General features: G+C 45.7%; 1 protein-coding gene across 1 annotated transcript; it reads left to right on the forward strand.

Moving 5' to 3' along the window:
* The first annotated feature begins 208 nt into the window (after window positions 1-208).
* LOC129530539 (SH3 domain-containing kinase-binding protein 1-like) lies at window positions 209-15549 on the forward strand. The gene is made up of 6 exons (XM_055377323.2): window positions 209-368; window positions 872-987; window positions 4913-5041; window positions 8769-9037; window positions 13179-13242; window positions 14497-15549. The coding sequence occupies exons 1-6, from the start codon at window positions 209-211 to the stop codon at window positions 14536-14538; spliced, it is 780 nt and encodes a 259-aa protein (XP_055233298.1). The 3' UTR covers window positions 14539-15549.
* The last annotated feature ends 496 nt before the right edge of the window (window positions 15550-16045 follow it).

Below are 16045 nucleotides of genomic sequence, written 5' to 3' on the forward strand. Positions count from 1 at the left end.
CTGCAGTTATGGCAGTTAGGATGTTTTTAGCTTCAAATAAAGAATATCTGATTAAAACTGGCTGAAATAACAGGCGTTTGTTAATTTCACATGGCAAGAAGTCTGGGCACTAGATCATCCCAGGGTTGCAACCCATCGGGGTTGTCAGTTAACATTTTCCATTTTTCTGCCTTGCCATCCTGTGACTAGATGGCCACATGGTCACCAGATGGCTGCCACAGCTCCAGACATCCTGTCCTTACACAGTAGCATCCCAAGCAGGAAAGAAGAGGAACAGCAGCACAAAAGGCCTTCTCACTTGCCTCTCTCTGGACAGAGAGAAAAATCTGTTTCCCACAGGCTCTCAGTATACTGCCCTATATTGCTCAGTAACTCAAATTGGACTACATAGCTGCCTCTAGACCAGTCACAAGTGCAGAGGAGCAGGACTGCCATCTCTTCTTGTCTTTTGGAATGAATGACCGGCATCCACTCGCTTGTGGCTGTTGTACCTTGTAATAACTGCCTTTTGTGTCAAGACTGCCAGAGTGTTCTCTCTACTAAAATGGACTTGGATTTGTGGAAAAAAGAGGATTCTTCCTCTAATCCTCTTTCTGTAGCTTTTTAAAGATTTATGGATATAGCTGTAGAAGGGAAAAAGAAAAATCCTGTTTCTCTCTCTTCCATGCAATAGCTTGTTAAACTAAGAAGGACATGATTATTCCATTCAGTTTGAATCCTGTTTATTGAATGACCAAAGGACGTAAACAGCCTTTGTAAAAGATGAAGTGTAATCCAGACAGAAAGTATTATTATTGAGGAAGAGAGGTGCTTATGACATATCATAAGAGTCTTTGCTCCTATTTTGGCTCTTAAAACTGTTTTACTTTTGTTTTAGACTTAGAAGGTTTTGACTCCGTGGTATCATCTACTGAGAAACTCAGTCATCCGACCACAAGCAGACCAAAAGCTACAGGGAGGCGGCCTCCGTCCCAGTCCCTCACATCTGTAAGTGTCTCCTCAAACTGTATGTCCCCTTACTTCTCTACAGCGGAAAAGCAGGACAGATTAGAAACTCTAGCTAAGGACTCTTCTGCAAGCAGCAGATTTGTGGACAACCTGGGAGAGGGAGGCCATGAGATACACTGCCAACCAAAAGTGATTTCAGTCTTCTTTAGTTGAGCGGCATTTCTTTCTATCTGTTCTTTGTGTTTCTGCCAGCAAGGTAGGTGCTCCGTATTCCCACTTTCCTTTTCTTTCCTTCCAGACTGATTCTTATTTGAACCTGAAATGAAATGGGTAAGAAAAAAAATCACGTTTTATGGGTGGGGAGAGGAGAATGAGGCTGGTTTGGTGTGTAAACAAAACAAAACTTTACTAAATAAAGATCTGCTCCTATATAGCGCCAGGCAGCAGCCGAACCTTTCTCTCTCAAATCCCCGTTGCCTGTACCCCTCCACGGAATACCACACAGACCTTCAGGAGATTGTTTTCAAACATATGAGGCACCTGGTGATGAAGGAGAGACTGATTGGAACACTCAGGATAACCCATAGAAGATTTTTGTTTTGGTCGTTTTGAATGACTTTTTATTGCAAACCTATTACACGTTTATTGTACCAAATTTGAACTACAAAATGTGTAAAGAAGAAAGTTATCTGTAATCCTGCTCCCCAGTGCAAAGAACCGTTAACTTTTTGTCATACAGCCTTAGCTTTTCTAAAAAAAATTATTTGTATATATAAAATTATTTCTTCACAAATAGGATTACGTAGTACGCATCGTTGTGAAACTTGCTTTTCTCCTCTTCTGTTGTGTGCCTTTCTCCCCAGTCATGACACATTCTTCCCTGATATCACATTTCATGGCTGCCCATTTTTCTAACCTATGAGTATGTGAGCGTTTAGCCAATGTATTGTTATTGGGCATTTATGTTGTTTCCAGTTCCTCATTATAAACAACACTCAAATGAATGCCACTGCAGAAAAATCTTGATGCTGCTCTAAAATTATTGACTTGGGTAAAAATTTTCTGGAAGTGGGTCAAAGGGAAATGTATGCTTTGCTTTTGCCACAGGTTGTTCTGTCCCCTCCAAGCTCACCTTCCACAAGTTGTGTTTGTGTATAAGTTCGATCTCTCTCTCTCTCTCTCTCTCTCTCTTTATTTCCATATAGCACATTGCCTTGTTCCAGTGAGTCTAAGTCCTTATAACCTCTACCCAGATAAACCAAGGAATTAACCTTTTGCAGGTTTCCCAGGACACTTCCTATTTTCATGTCATCACTGATCCCACCTAAGGTGTCATCATTTAGAAGAAAAAGAATGTCACTTCCTTGGAACCTCTTCTCTCATATCTAGAGTATGGAAGTATGGTTTGAGTCATCCTATTTTTCCTCTTAGTATGAAAAACCTAACTGCATTGACAACTTTTTGGGTGAAACACTTTTAAAGGTAGCTGACTTTTTTTATTGTTATACAGACTTCTCTGTCAACACCACCTTCTTTCCCTTCTCCCTCTCACCTCTTCACACCCCACCCCAACACCCCTCTTATACCCACGACCTGTTTAGTTGGTTCTTAGTATCTCTATATTTTGTTTTTCAATCCTACCTCCTCCATCTTCTCTGTAAATCCTTGATCATTTTTGTCTTCCTTCCAAATTCTTCCCAACTTTTCAAGGTCTAGAGAGCCTTGTGACTTCCAGAATTACAGAAAGGTTTAAATTACCATCTCTTGTCCCACCTTTGGTCCATACATCCCATGCCTGAGAGTTCGTATGTATTTGGGGGATGTGGTGAGGACATATCATCTTCACTGCCTTCGGACTACACAGTTGTTCATTCATTCAACAACTCTTTATAGACATCTATCCCCTATGGGCTCGGCACTGTGCCAGGTACCAAAGATACAACTGGAATGAAAAGCACATGGTCACTGCCTGCAGGAAGCTTACGGCACAATGACTCGAAGTTTGGCATTTTATATGAAGTGATTTCATTTGCAGACTTAAAACAAAAGGATATATTTGTGCTTTAAAGTATAAATATTATATTCTCTTCATTCCCATTCATCCCTACTTGGATGTGTACATTGAATTCCTATTTACTCTTCTTCAGTTAGCACCTGTGGATTTTTCATAGGCAAGTGGAGGCTTAGTGGATATGGGCGTATTCCTCAAAGGCCACTGGGGGAAATGATGGAGGAAATGCACCAGTCATGATTCCCCAGCCTGGGGCCTCTGACCCTAGCTGAAGTTCTTTATGTTTATAGGACTCAAAGAGCAAGCTTTGATTGGCAGCTCATGAACTCTAGGTTGTAATGGAGGGAACTGGCTTTTTGAATAAAATCTCAAAATGAAAGGATTCAGGCATGGTATGGTGGCTAAGCAGTTAAGCCTAGATTAATAAGAAGGCTTGGTGGTGGGGGAAACGTTATTCTAGGTAATTGAATTTTCAGATTAAATGAAGATTAACAAATAAAACCTGTTAAATTGAAAAATTTGCTTAAAAATTCCCTAAAATGCATTAGGTTTCTGCCTTAAGTAAACAGAAGAAAACATACGATATTTTTGGGTGTAATTTTTCTATAATGACGCCAAGTGGTGACTTTAAATGGGACTGTTTTTCTACCACCAGGGTAGAAAGCATAGAGATGAAGCTGAAGATGAGCTTGCTCAAAGAGATCTGTGGAAGATTCTTCATTATAAAGGATTCCTTGCTATAGGAACTCTTATTTTAATTTGCTTTGTTCCAAAATAGGGAAATTCTAGCCCAGTGATCATCTGTGACCAAGTGAATTCCAGTGAATTGGTCCAGAATTTTTTTTTTTTTCCAGACAGGGTCCCCACTCTTTTGTCCAGGCTGGAGTGCAGTGGTGCAATGTCAATGGCTCACTGCACCCTCGACCTCCGGGGCTCAAGTGATCCTTCCACCTTAGCCTCCCGAGTAGCTGGGACTCCAGGTGCACACCACCATGCCTGGCTAATTTTTGTATTTTTCGTAGAGACGGAGTTTCGCCATGTTGCCCAGGCTGGTCCCAAATTCCTGGGCTCAAGAGATCCTCCCGCCTCATAATCCCCGTGTTGGGATTACGGTCATGAGCCACTGCATCTGGCCTCATCTGGCTTTTTTATCTTTATAGTGATCTTCACAGTGAGGCAGAAAGAACAGGGGTGTCGTCCTATATTTTACCAAAAGATGCTGCCATTCTGTAAATATACTATAGCAATACAGACTCCAAAATGAATGTTGACTGTCAGCAATAATGAGGGCAGAGATTTAGCAGCAGGTACGAAAGGAGATATGAGCTTGTTGCACTAGCGAGCAGGGCTGTGCTTTCAAGCTGAGGAAACACTGGTCACTGGACCACAAGCCTGGTGAGCCCTTATCCCTGGAAATGGTTTTCTCTCAGACACATCCTTTAGGGCACTTCCGTATGCAGCAGATTTAGTGATCATGGAAAAGGTCAAGGAAAAGGAAGAGGAGGGAATGGAGGAGAGGCAGATTAGAGCAGCCTCTTGTTGACCTGTGTGTTCTTCCCTGGTAGACTGTCAGCCCTGTGAGGGCAGGCATCCTGTGTGGCATGTCACTAAGTCTGCAGTACAAGCTCACTGCTTGGCACATGGTAGCAAATGTTTAGAGGAAGGAGCAGGAAAGGATGGACGATGGATGCTTGCAAGGATGAAGTGATTGATGGACATCAGTGGCAAGATCCCTGGTTTAGGAAACCTTGCTTCTTAGTCGCAGTTCTGCCACTAATCAGCTATGTGACTTGAGCGCGTGGATAACAGCACACTTTTTTGCCTCACAGGGTTATCGTGAGAAGACAAAATAGCAGTGTCGAGTGCTTTGGAAAGCATACAGCATTATATTAACGAAAGTGGTGTCAGCTAAGGTGTAATTCTGACAAAAGCATTTTCTTTTGGCTTTATCAGTCATCCCTTTCAAGCCCTGATATCTTCGACTCCCCAAGTCCCGAAGAGGATAAGGAGGAACACATTTCACTTGCGCACAGAGGAGTGGATGCGTCAAAGAAAACTTCCAAGACTGTTACCATATCCCAAGTGAGTCACCAGCCATGGCGAGGGTGTCCCTGTCATTTCATGCATGTGCTAATGATGGGTTATAAACCAAACAAAGATACACAAACAGTGCAGGTGTTTGTCATTCTTCAGTGACAGCGATTCTGTTACTCATCAAAATCCCCAAGGCATGTTGCAGTCTCCGAAACTAGGCAGAATCCCTGAGATACAAGTTCAGTTGTTTATTTCCCATGTTGTTCTCTTGTGGTTTGATCTCCTCTTCATACCATCACACACACATTCACAAATACCTTCACACACTACCACCATCACCACAACCAGAACAATTTAAAAAGCCTTGAGGCATCTAGAGAGAAGACATTAAATATATTAAATGCTGTGCCCTCTGCCCACAGATCTTGTCTTTTATGTTCAAAGCTGGTCACAAATTATGGTTGGAAGATCATAAATATAAATAACTAATGTGGTCTCTTAAAGAAAATTGATTTGGAGTCACATTCTATGATAAATTTATAGTCTAAAAACACTTTAATTTTATTCCATGCCCAGAGAATAGTACAGATACTTTATTAGTTTATGAGAAACAAGGAAGACATTTAACTTTTAGCTACTGCATGTAACTTTTGAGGAGCATCTTGTGCAAATTCTCTTCCTATGAATACGAACCAAGATTTTAAAATTCCATTTTCTCCCACTAAGAAAACCAAGTCAATTGGAATTATTTTCTCTGAATATTAGCAACTTCTTTCTGTCTAAAAGCAGAAAACTATAGTCACTTGAAGCAGGAATAGCACAAAGAAATCAAAGGTTACCGTGGAATTTTCCTTCTCCATAGATTTAAGAATTTACATGTATAGATTTTCTGAAAAATCTGATACAGTAAGCAAAACGTGATCCTATACAACAGATCAGTTGTAATTATTCAAAAACCGAAGCATTCTTTCTTTATAAAAGGATTCCATCTGCAGAAATTGCATTTAGACCCGTTTTTTCTGGTGACCGTAGGTATAGTTTCATTTGACATCCCTGGGGTGTCTCTACAGTGACATCTACTGGTGGACAGTGGGTTTTCGTGGTTCTGATTTACACAGTTGTATCCCATTAGCCTATTTCACTTCCCCGGAGTTGTCATGTTGTGCTCTTCAGTGCTTCTAGAAATTCCACTTGAACTAATTTGATCAGGGAGGGCGGTGGCCTATACTCTGTGAGGGCTTTAAAATTGCTCAGTAGCCGAAATGGGCCGGGAGAGCGTGTCATATAGGAAATGCCAAGAGAAGCATTGATTCAAGAAGTGTCTGGAAGTCAGTCAGTGCAAAGGCATTGGTGGGTCACAGGAGTATGGGAGGTCCGCAAGGATGCAGGATGGGCAACAGGAAAAGGCAAAAGCCCAGGAATAGGTGACAAGCAAAGGAGAGGACAGGAGAGTGCGAATCTTCAGACTCAGGCAGCCACAGTCGCAGTGCTGGACTTGAGGGATCCAGTTGATAGGGAATTGATCTCCTGTTCTGCCAGTTATTACCTATGAGTCTTGGGGAACTACTCAGCCACTTCTCTAAGCCTCAGTTTTCTGCTTGGTAAAATGCTTGTGCCAACCGATCGTTGCTCAAATTGTCTAGCCGGTGTCCGGCATGAGCTCATTGCTCCAGAAATGTCAGTTCCTCTTCCCTCTTACTCTGACTCCTACTAATGATAATGCACAGGCTGGCGGAGCGCTATTCCTGGCAGCAGAGAGCACTTTTCCTCAATGGTAACTTGGCAGAAAAAAGGCGAGCAGAGAGGCTGGGAATGATGGCCCATCTGCTTTTGGCTTTCTCTGCCCAGTCTCTCCCTCTAGCACAGCCTGAATCCAGACTCTGCCTCCTCGCCATGCCAGCCAAGCCCCTTTTGGCTCCTGCGCTGGGGTAGCCTGCTGGGTACCTGCTGCTGGAGGGAGTCTCACGGCCGCGTTGCCAAGCTTCACCACCAGCCTCTACTTCTGCCCTGCTGCTCATCGCCCCCGCCTCCCAACATCCTGTCCCACTCTTTTCCCTCCTCGCCACCTGCCTCCCAGCTCCCTTGTTGGTGCCTTCTCCCCCAGGGGCCTACTGGGCACCCCTCTTCTCTCTCGCCCATGACTGTCCTTCTTCCTCGGCCCTCCTGGCCTCCTCAGGACACTTCTCCATCAGGCCTCCCCCGCCAGTCTCCTCCATCTTCAGCCTGGCCCTTCGCTGGCTCTTTCTCTCAGCGTATCGTGCAGCTTAGGGTCTCCCCAGTCCTGGAAAGTGAACAGAGCCCTTCCCTGATCCCACCTCCCCCTGAAGCTTCCGCATGAGCATGCTCCCTCTCTCCCATCTTCCTGCCTTAACCAAGTTTCTGGAAAGAGAGTCCTAAACTTGCAGGCCACACCTTCACCTCCCATCCAGGTGCTCATCTGCCAGGAGCAGCTTTCTGTCTCCCTGGCTCCACCAAGTGGACTCCACCCAGTTTTCCTCTCAGCACCCTTCACCCACGCATGCAACCACTTCGTTCCTTCTGGACTCTCCTCCAGGCCTGTCTTCTGCTTCATCCCCTCTTCCTCCCCTCTTTCCCAGTCACTGAGGGCTCCTAAAATCCAATGTGTCAAAAACGGAAATCATTATCTGATTCTTCAATCTGCTGTTTCTCCCATGAAAGGTACAATCTCGATGCCTGGTGTGTGCACCACACCCGTGGTCCCTGATCTGTCCTTCCTCCTCCACCCTCTGCATCCTGTCCAGGACCACATCTCCCTGCTCACAAGGCGTCTGTTTCATGAGGGCAGGGTCTCCATCCTCCTGGCCCACTCCTGCCCCCAGCACTGGGAACAATGCCTGGTGCTCTATGTCGGCTGTGCTTGCCTTTGCCACATCACTCAAAGTTGTCTTGTGTCTATCCTCCTAGCCACTGCCTGGGCCCAACCCTGACCACTTCTAGCTTACGTTGTGTAAGACTCTCCCAGCAGTTCTCTCCAGCTCCACATCTGCCAACCCTTCAGGCTTTCTGCAGCCAGCATGGTCCTCAGCACCGTGTGCCCTCCTCTCACCCTTTCACCTAGCCGCTTGTACTTCCCAGCCTTAGCTCTGCCCCCAAGGCCCTCTCTTGCCCCCTTTGACGGTCTAGCAGTACTTCCCACCAATGCATTTTTCTCTGCGGTCTCTAGACCTTTGCCTGGCGTGTTCCCTCCCGCTGCAGCTTCTTTCTCTAAGCGCCCCTCCTTTCCTCTGGCTACTTCTTGGTCCTCCTCCAAGACGGGACTGTCAGCACCTGCTTGCGATGCCTGCCCGTCTGGATGGCTGGCCCCTTTTCTGTGTTTCTGGAGCTCTGTATGCTCACCTCCCTCTATGCAGTCGTCCCCCCATCTCAGTGCGTTGGTCTGTCTGTCTGTCTGCGCCCCACTGGGTTCTGAGCTCCCTGGAGACCAGGAGAATGCCTATTAAGGCATGTCTTGTTCACTTCAGAGTTTGTGGTGCCTGGCAAGTAGTTGGGCATCTCAATGTGTATATTGAACCAGTCGGAAACTCTCTGTCCAGAAAGAAGGTCACATTTAAAATACATAGAAGGCAGCATGTGAGTAAGGGGGAAATGCCTGTACCAAGCAGGCCCTTGGTGGCTTGTGGATGAAGGAACAAGTGAATGGAGTGTGTGGAGAGAGGCGGGGACAGTGGTGTTAACGGAGAGTTTGACTAACCAGGACAAAGACGCAGCACACAAATCCCCGGCCCTGAACCCTCCCTGCCTTCCCTCGTCACAGGTGTCTGACAACAAAGCATCCCTGCCGCCCAAGCCAGGGACCATGGCAGCAGGTGGCGGTGGGCCAGCCCCTCTGTCCTCAGCGGCGCCCTCCCCCCTGTCATCCTCTTTGGAAACAGCTGGACACAGAGCCAACTCCCCGTCTCTGTTCGACACGGAAGGAAAACCAAAGATGGAGCCTGCGGCCAGCAGCCAGGCGGCCGTGGAGGAGCTAAGGACACAGGTCCGCGAGCTGAGGAGCATCATCGAGACCATGAAGGACCAGCAGAAGTGAGTGCCTGGGGACTCTTGGGGGCCGTCACCCAGGTTGCTCTCTGCCAGGCCAGCACCTAGTTCTGAAAGCATGGATCCCAGCCTGCCTTGGAGGGCGGGCCTGGTCTCCCCGGTGATGGTGGCAGCAATGGTGGGAGTGCGTGTAGACCCCGAGAGTCTTAATTTATACCTAAATTTTGCTGCATGTTTTTGCTGGACTTACTGTGTGCAGGAAGGGCACGGGCTGGCCATGGGGCATAGAGGGATGAGTCCATTGCAGGGACTGATGCTCTCAGCAGGCTGCTAAGAAGAAAAGCATTTAAATCCCCCATAAAATACAGTATGTACATGAACCACTTCTTAAATAAGCTCAACAGCTAGCTTTTCCTCTTGCAACAGAAAAATGGCAATTTCTTCACTTAGCTGCCAGATGAAGCAGTTGGCCTGCATTGAGGTACAAGTAATGTATGAAGAAGATGTAGGGAATCTTGAAGCCCAAGATTTTACACTGAGTAAGATGTTCTCACCATGAGACTGCAGTGGGCGGGGCGGGGCAGTGGGGGTCTTTCTTCCTGCATGGCTGCACACACACTCTCGCCACATCTCTAATCCTCAAGGAGCACTTTGTTGAGGAGAAAGACCTGGACACAAAAATAAGTATCATACATCATTATCATCCAGGATGTGGTTTGCAATGACAAAGCCCATAGGAGGATTAGAAGTAGAGAATGGGCATGGTGGCTCATGCCTGTAATCTCAGCACTTTGGGAGGCCAAGGCAGGTGAATCACCTGAGGTCAGGAGTTTGAGACTAGCCTGGCCAACATGGCGAAACCCTGTCTCTACTAAAAATACAAAAAAATTAGTTGGCCGTGGTGGCTTGCACCTGTAATCCCAGCCACTTGGGAGGCTGAGGCAGGAGAATTGCTTGAACCCAGGAGGAGGAGGTTGCAGTGAGCCAAGATTGCGCCACTGCACTCCAGCATGGGTGACAGAGCGAGACTCCGTCTAAAAAAAAAAAAAAGTAGGGAGGCACTGCTCTGAGTAAACTGAGGCTCGAGGAGTTTAGGGATCAGTTAGCTGTTTCTTGAGAGAATCAAGGGAGGTACCTCAAAGAGTTATTTCCCGGGTAGGATTTTGAACGATGATTTAGGATTGCCAAGAGCACACTACTCCAGCAGCGAAAACATCATGTTGATTCCTGGCCACACGGGGCAGCCTAGTGAGGTCAACACATCCCCAGATGACTGGCCTCCTTGGATTGGAGGTGCCTGAGGTGGTGACAGGAGATGCAGCCAGAGACTTACAGCGATGAAGCCCTCTGCCAGTCTGAGGTCAGCAGAAGCCCTGTCACCTGCCTCCCTCTACGTGGCTTGAGGGCCCTAATGTGTTTTGTGGTCACTTTGGGGGGATAACTGGGTTAAGCAAACTTAAGTTCTTTTCTGAAGGGCTCTTCAGAGCCTTCGCTTTGCATTGGGAGGATGGAGAGGATAGCATATGCAAGGTGTCCCACACCTGCTTAATCACAGAACCTTTTTTTTCCAGAGCATCCTAGGATGAGGGTTCCATGGAATTCGCTTTGAGTAATGTGGCTCTAAGCGGGTTCTGTTCCACTCAGGCTGGGAGGGAATTGAAGCCTCTTGGACTTACCCCAGCCTGGAAGAGATCCATCAGATTAATATACAGGACTGACAGATGGTACTTGAGAAGGAATCCTGGGGCCAGCCAGGCTACCTCTAACCCCTTAAAGTCCCCAGCTCCTATCTGGCTCTGGAGGTTACTCATTTGGGTACCCAAAGGCCCCATCCACGTCCAGGTGACCTGTGTCCCTTTCCTAGACAGGACATCCCAGAGGCCCCAGGATACCCCAGAGCATTGGTTATTGCCTTCTGAACAGGACCATCATGGCATCAGACTGGCTTGAATTCAGGGCTTTAGCCGTTTGGACCCTCTGAGAGGTGCCTGCAACATCTGAAATGCCCTGTGCTTCCGGGCTGCCACACCATGTTTCTCCCCCACTGTGAAGCCTGCAAATAGTTGGTGGGAATTGTCTTTCCCCGGCCAACATCTCTTGAGTCAACACCCCACAGTGGCCTCTCTTCCAAAGCCTGCCTTTTGCTGCCTACGTCAGTCTGGCCTTCGTGCCCAGGGTCAGTGGGTCCCTACTAGTCTCTTGTATTAGTTCTTCATGTCAGTTTCCTGTTAGCCTTCAACTCAAGTCCACACCAGCTCTCCTTATCCCCAAATAAGCTGGTTCTCACCTCCCTGCTTTTCTCTGGCTTTTCTCTGTCAATTCCCCTGTGTTTCTTCCTCCTCATAGACTTACGCTCATTTTCATTTCACTAGTTCAAGACTTAGTGACTTTCTTTGGACTGCTTTCCCCAATTAACTCCCCACAGCTGGACTGCTTGAGGCTTTGCCTGCCAGTCTCCTGGGGTTGGAGCATTTGCTTGGAGTCTCACCTTCTTCCTTCCTAATCCCTAAGTAGTACCCACTGAGATATGGGTGCATGATGTGTGCTTAAATAAATACAGTAATGAATCACAACTAGTTCATATTCGTTGTGATATAAACCCAGTATGTTGACAGCAGAGCTGGGACACTGCCCCAGAGAATAGGGACCATCATCGTGCTCATCCGAAGTGAGAAAATGCAATATAACTTCCACCTTATTTTACTGTGGTGTCTCAGGCATCTTTGTTTCTTGATTTTCCAATCCAGTCTGTAAAAATATGCATGTAAAATGGAGGGTTGGATACCTGAAAATGGAGGACAGCTCTCTGCCCAGTGTTTGGATGGTTGCAGTGTCCTAAGTATAAAGCCCTAACTTTGTGGGATGGTTAGTGCTGTGCACTTCATTATTTTTCATGTTGGAAAGGGCATTAGGCCGTGGATCCTAAGTCATGCCAGTTTCTCTAAGACATGATTGCCATACCGTTACTCCAATTATTTTACCCCCAAGTTTTTGGGACTTACTGTGTAGGATTTTGTGAGAATCCATGAAAACATACCAGTAACCTTTCAGCAATTAAAAACCCTATTGAAAATAAAGGAAATAGGCCAGGTGTGGTGGCTTATGCCTGTAATCCTAGCACTTTGGGAGGCTGAGGTGGGCTGATCACCTGAGGTGAGGGGTTCGGGACCAGCCTGGCCAACATGATGAAACCCCGTCTCTACTAAAAATACAAAAATTAGCCAGGCATGGTGGTGTGTGCCTGTAATCCCAGCTCCTCGGGAGGCTGAGGCAGGAGAATCGCTTGAACCCAGGAGGCAGAGGTTGCCGTGAGCCGAGATCACCCCACTGAACTCCAGCCTGGGCAACAGAGTGAGACTCCATCTCAAAAAATAATAATAAGGAAAATAAATAAATAAATAAATAAAATAAAGGAAATATATATGGAGTGGTAAAAACATCTGCAATAAAAATTACAAGAAGAGCCAGGCTTAGTGGTTCATGTCTGTAATCCTAGCACTTTGGGAGGCCAAGGCAGGAGGATTGCTAGAGCCCAGGAGTTCAAGACCAGCCTGGGCAACATAGACCCCCATCTCTACAAAAATAATTTTAAAAATTGGCCTGGCATGGTAGTGTGCGCTTATAGTCCTAGCTACTCAGGAGGCTGAGGCAGGAGGATCGCTTGAGTTTGGGAGGTTGAGGCTGCAGTGACCTGTGATCGTGCCACTGCACTTCAGCCTGAACAATAGAGCAAGCCCCTGTCTCAAAAAAAAAATTATAATAAGTACATTTAAAGCCCAGTGATTTTGTAATAAAGGAATGGTTATGGGGAAGATGACAGAATATGAACCTGTCATATTCTGACAGGTTACGTGAAGTCTAGTAATTGGGCAAGTCAGGCCACCACGCTGGGCCTCAGTTTCCCCATCTTATCCTTTTGAGAGAAGTTTGGACTAAGGGATTTCAAAGATCACTTCCGCACCCACCAGTTGCTGGCTACATATTTTAGGGGCCCCAGAATAATGGTGAGCCTTACTGTCTGAAACAAATTTTAAGCAGTAACAATGCAAAGAAAATAATGATGTTTTGTCCACAGTTTCTTTGTAAAAAAGGATCAGATGGATTTTGTAGTGATAATAAGAGATTTCTGATCTCTGATGAAGGAAGTCTGGGATTTTGGTTAATTTCATTGCCATTTGCTTTTCAGACGAGAGATTAAACAGTTATTGTCTGAGTTGGATGAAGAGAAGAAAATCCGGCTTCGGTTGCAGGTGCGTCCCTTTGGGTTCTGCTGCCCGTGAGTCCTAGGCTCAGTGGAGCAGGACATTGTCAGGGCTTTTATTTCAAAAATAAATGATTGTCACCTCTCTGCAGATCTGGATACATTTCCTGTGACCATCTTCTTAGAATCGTATGGGCTTACTACATATCGTTTCCCCAGGAAGTCTTGGGGAAGGGAAACACTAGGAAATGTGCCCCAAATTGGGTTTCTCATTTGGAATTTATCTTTTTTTTTTTTTCTTTTTGAGACGGAGTCTCGCTCTGTGACCCAGGCTGGAGTGCAATGGCGCCATTTTGGCTCCCTGCAACCTCTGCCTCCCGGGTTCAAGCAATTCTCCTGCCTCAGACTCCCGATTAGCTGGGACTACAGGCATGTGCCACCACACCTGGCTAATTTTTTGTATTTTTAGTAGAGACGGGGTTTCACTGTGTTAGCCAGGATGGTCTCGATCTCCTGACCTCAGGTGATCCGCCTGCCTCAGCCTCCCAAAGTGCTGGGATTACAGGTGTGAGCCACCGCACCCAGCCTGGAATTTATCTTAAACATCTCTGTAAAAAGCCCCTCTCCCACCTCCATTTCCAAGAGGCCTCATTATATGTGGTCACTGTGGCTCCAGGGGCCACAGCTGTCCACGTTCGGGGGCATTTGCTCTTGATTTCTCAGTGATGGCCATTTCTGTCCTGCCAGGGTGTTAGAGCTCTGTCCCCTGTAGCCTCTGATTCAACACTGCTGTTACCAAATGGCAGAGAATGAGTGGGAGTTCTGATTGACCGAAGGTAGACTTTTAGCTTTCATCCAGTTGGCACCCTTGTGGTGATGGGGACCCATGCTGCTTAACAAAGGATAGGTAGCTGCTTGCCATCATTTTGGGGGTGCTGACAGACACCCCCTTGAGCCAACCACAGCTGCCTTCCAACACTGCCAGATGGCCCAGCCTGTTAGGACCGCCTGCTCTACCCTCTGGCTAAGAAACTGGAATTATTGCTGCTTTTGACAAACTTTGCAGCCTGGCAGCCTGAGAATCAAAATGTGCACCATTTCCTAGTGCCTCGTGTCTGTGTGCCTGTTCTGTGTTGATGTCACTTCTGGCATTGCTGTTGATTGTCTATTCAGATGTCATGTCACCTTTAAAATTGTCAGATTGATTGTTTTCTTTCAGTCGACCAGGTTGATAATCTTTCAGCTTCTATAAAACCAGCCAATTCATTATGACTTTGTTCCATTCTTATTTTTCTCTTTCTAGATGGAAGTGAACGACATAAAGAAAGCTCTACAATCAAAATGAATACTTGATCAATGAAATGTCACATTATTCATCCTGAGTCCGAGACTCAAATTTTCTGCCCCAGCCAAAATAATCTTGTGCCAAAAGATTAAAGGTTTGCCTCAAAATGTCCCTGTTTGAAAGATTAGCACAAAAGTCTTGATAGCACAACACAAATTCCATCCAAGAGGAGAATCTTCCCCAGGGTTTAGTCCTGGGGCTGGCACTCGTTGTGACTTACACAGAGCAAAATTGTGCTAAAGGCTTTTCTACTCTGAGATCTCAATGCGAAATGAAAACTCAGGCAGCTTAGTCCATAGTGGTACTATTTTGATGATATTTTCCATTAATAAAATGTAATTTCAGATTATTCGTTTACAAGCTTTATAATTTTATGATTTTTTAATCGTGTTTTGTCACAGACTTCCCTAGTGTTTGTACTACGCGTAGTCAGAAGCGAGTGTCCTTTTCTTTTGCTTCAGGCTAAGAGCTGCCTCGCTCTTTGTCCCCCCATTAGGATTCTATTACATATGCAATTGTAGGTTCAACCTGTCCCTTTCCCTGCCAGCAAACCCCACCACCCTAAGAGAAATTTTAGCTTATATATGATGGTATATTTACAAAAAGAGAAAGAGAAAGTCTGGTATTTGCAATGATCTGTGCCTTCTTTTTACCACCCTCTTGATTGGAGCTTTTGTGATGCAGCTACCATGATTCAAAAAAATTAAAAATTAAAAAAAAAATCTGCCACTTATCCAAGTCCACTAGAGGCCACTGTCTTCAAAGCTTCTCTCACCCTAGCCAAAGGTCCTAAGAGGAGACAGCTGTGAAGTTGGGCGTGCTCTGTGGTACCAGCTGTGACTTTTCTATTTCTCGTAGTTTTAGGTTGTTCATGAAACTAGAAATGTCATCCTGCTTGATTTTTCATCAGCCAAGTTAAACTCCTGCTTTCTGTCCTTTGCACCTTTTGCGTGAACAGAATATGCATTATTAAAGCAAAAATAAATAAAAGTAAAATGCAAATGAAAACAAGGGAGGGAAAGTTGTATTATTTCCTGCACTGGGTTACCCGTGTGTGTTATCGTTTAAACTGTATTCACATAATGTCATTTGCCTTGCTCACTTGTAACCCCTTCCTCAGGTCCAAGAGAATGGGAGGAGGGTCATGTTGAAGTGTAGCCATTGGAACTTTCTTGCATTTATGGAGTTGCTTTTTCTTTCCCAAGGAAACTGATGTTTGCCTGTCCGCTTTATCTTTGTAGTATATGAACAGTTCAGCCTTAGACTATGTAACTGTTTTCTCATCCTTAGCTGAAAATGAGGTGCCTACTGTATTGCGAGACTGTTCAGGGGTAGGGGTGGAGGGGGTGGTCCCTTAATGGCCCCTGAAGATGTTGGATGTGTTTCTCAAAAGCTGCTTTGTCTATTTCCTGAGTTTAATAGTGAAACTACTAAACATTAATAGATTTGCACAGCCACAAAGAATGAGAGTTGATAATACTGAAGAAGTGATGCAAAAACAAGAAAT

The sequence above is a fragment of the Gorilla gorilla genome, chromosome 11, assembly GCF_029281585.2.
Source record: "Gorilla gorilla gorilla isolate KB3781 chromosome 11, NHGRI_mGorGor1-v2.1_pri, whole genome shotgun sequence".
Lineage (NCBI taxonomy): Eukaryota > Metazoa > Chordata > Mammalia > Primates > Hominidae > Gorilla > Gorilla gorilla.

Bases quoted from the DNA above. Each gene is read 5' to 3' on its own strand.
- LOC129530539 (XM_055377323.2), top strand. From the start codon at position 209: ATGGCTGCCACAGCTCCAGACATCCTGTCCTTACACAGTAGCATCCCA. The intron at 369-871 runs GTAACTCAAATT...GTTTTACTTTTG, and splicing joins ATACTGCCCTATATTGCTCA to TTTTAGACTTAGAAGGTTTT. The intron at 988-4,912 runs GTAAGTGTCTCC...TGGCTTTATCAG, and splicing joins CGTCCCAGTCCCTCACATCT to TCATCCCTTTCAAGCCCTGA.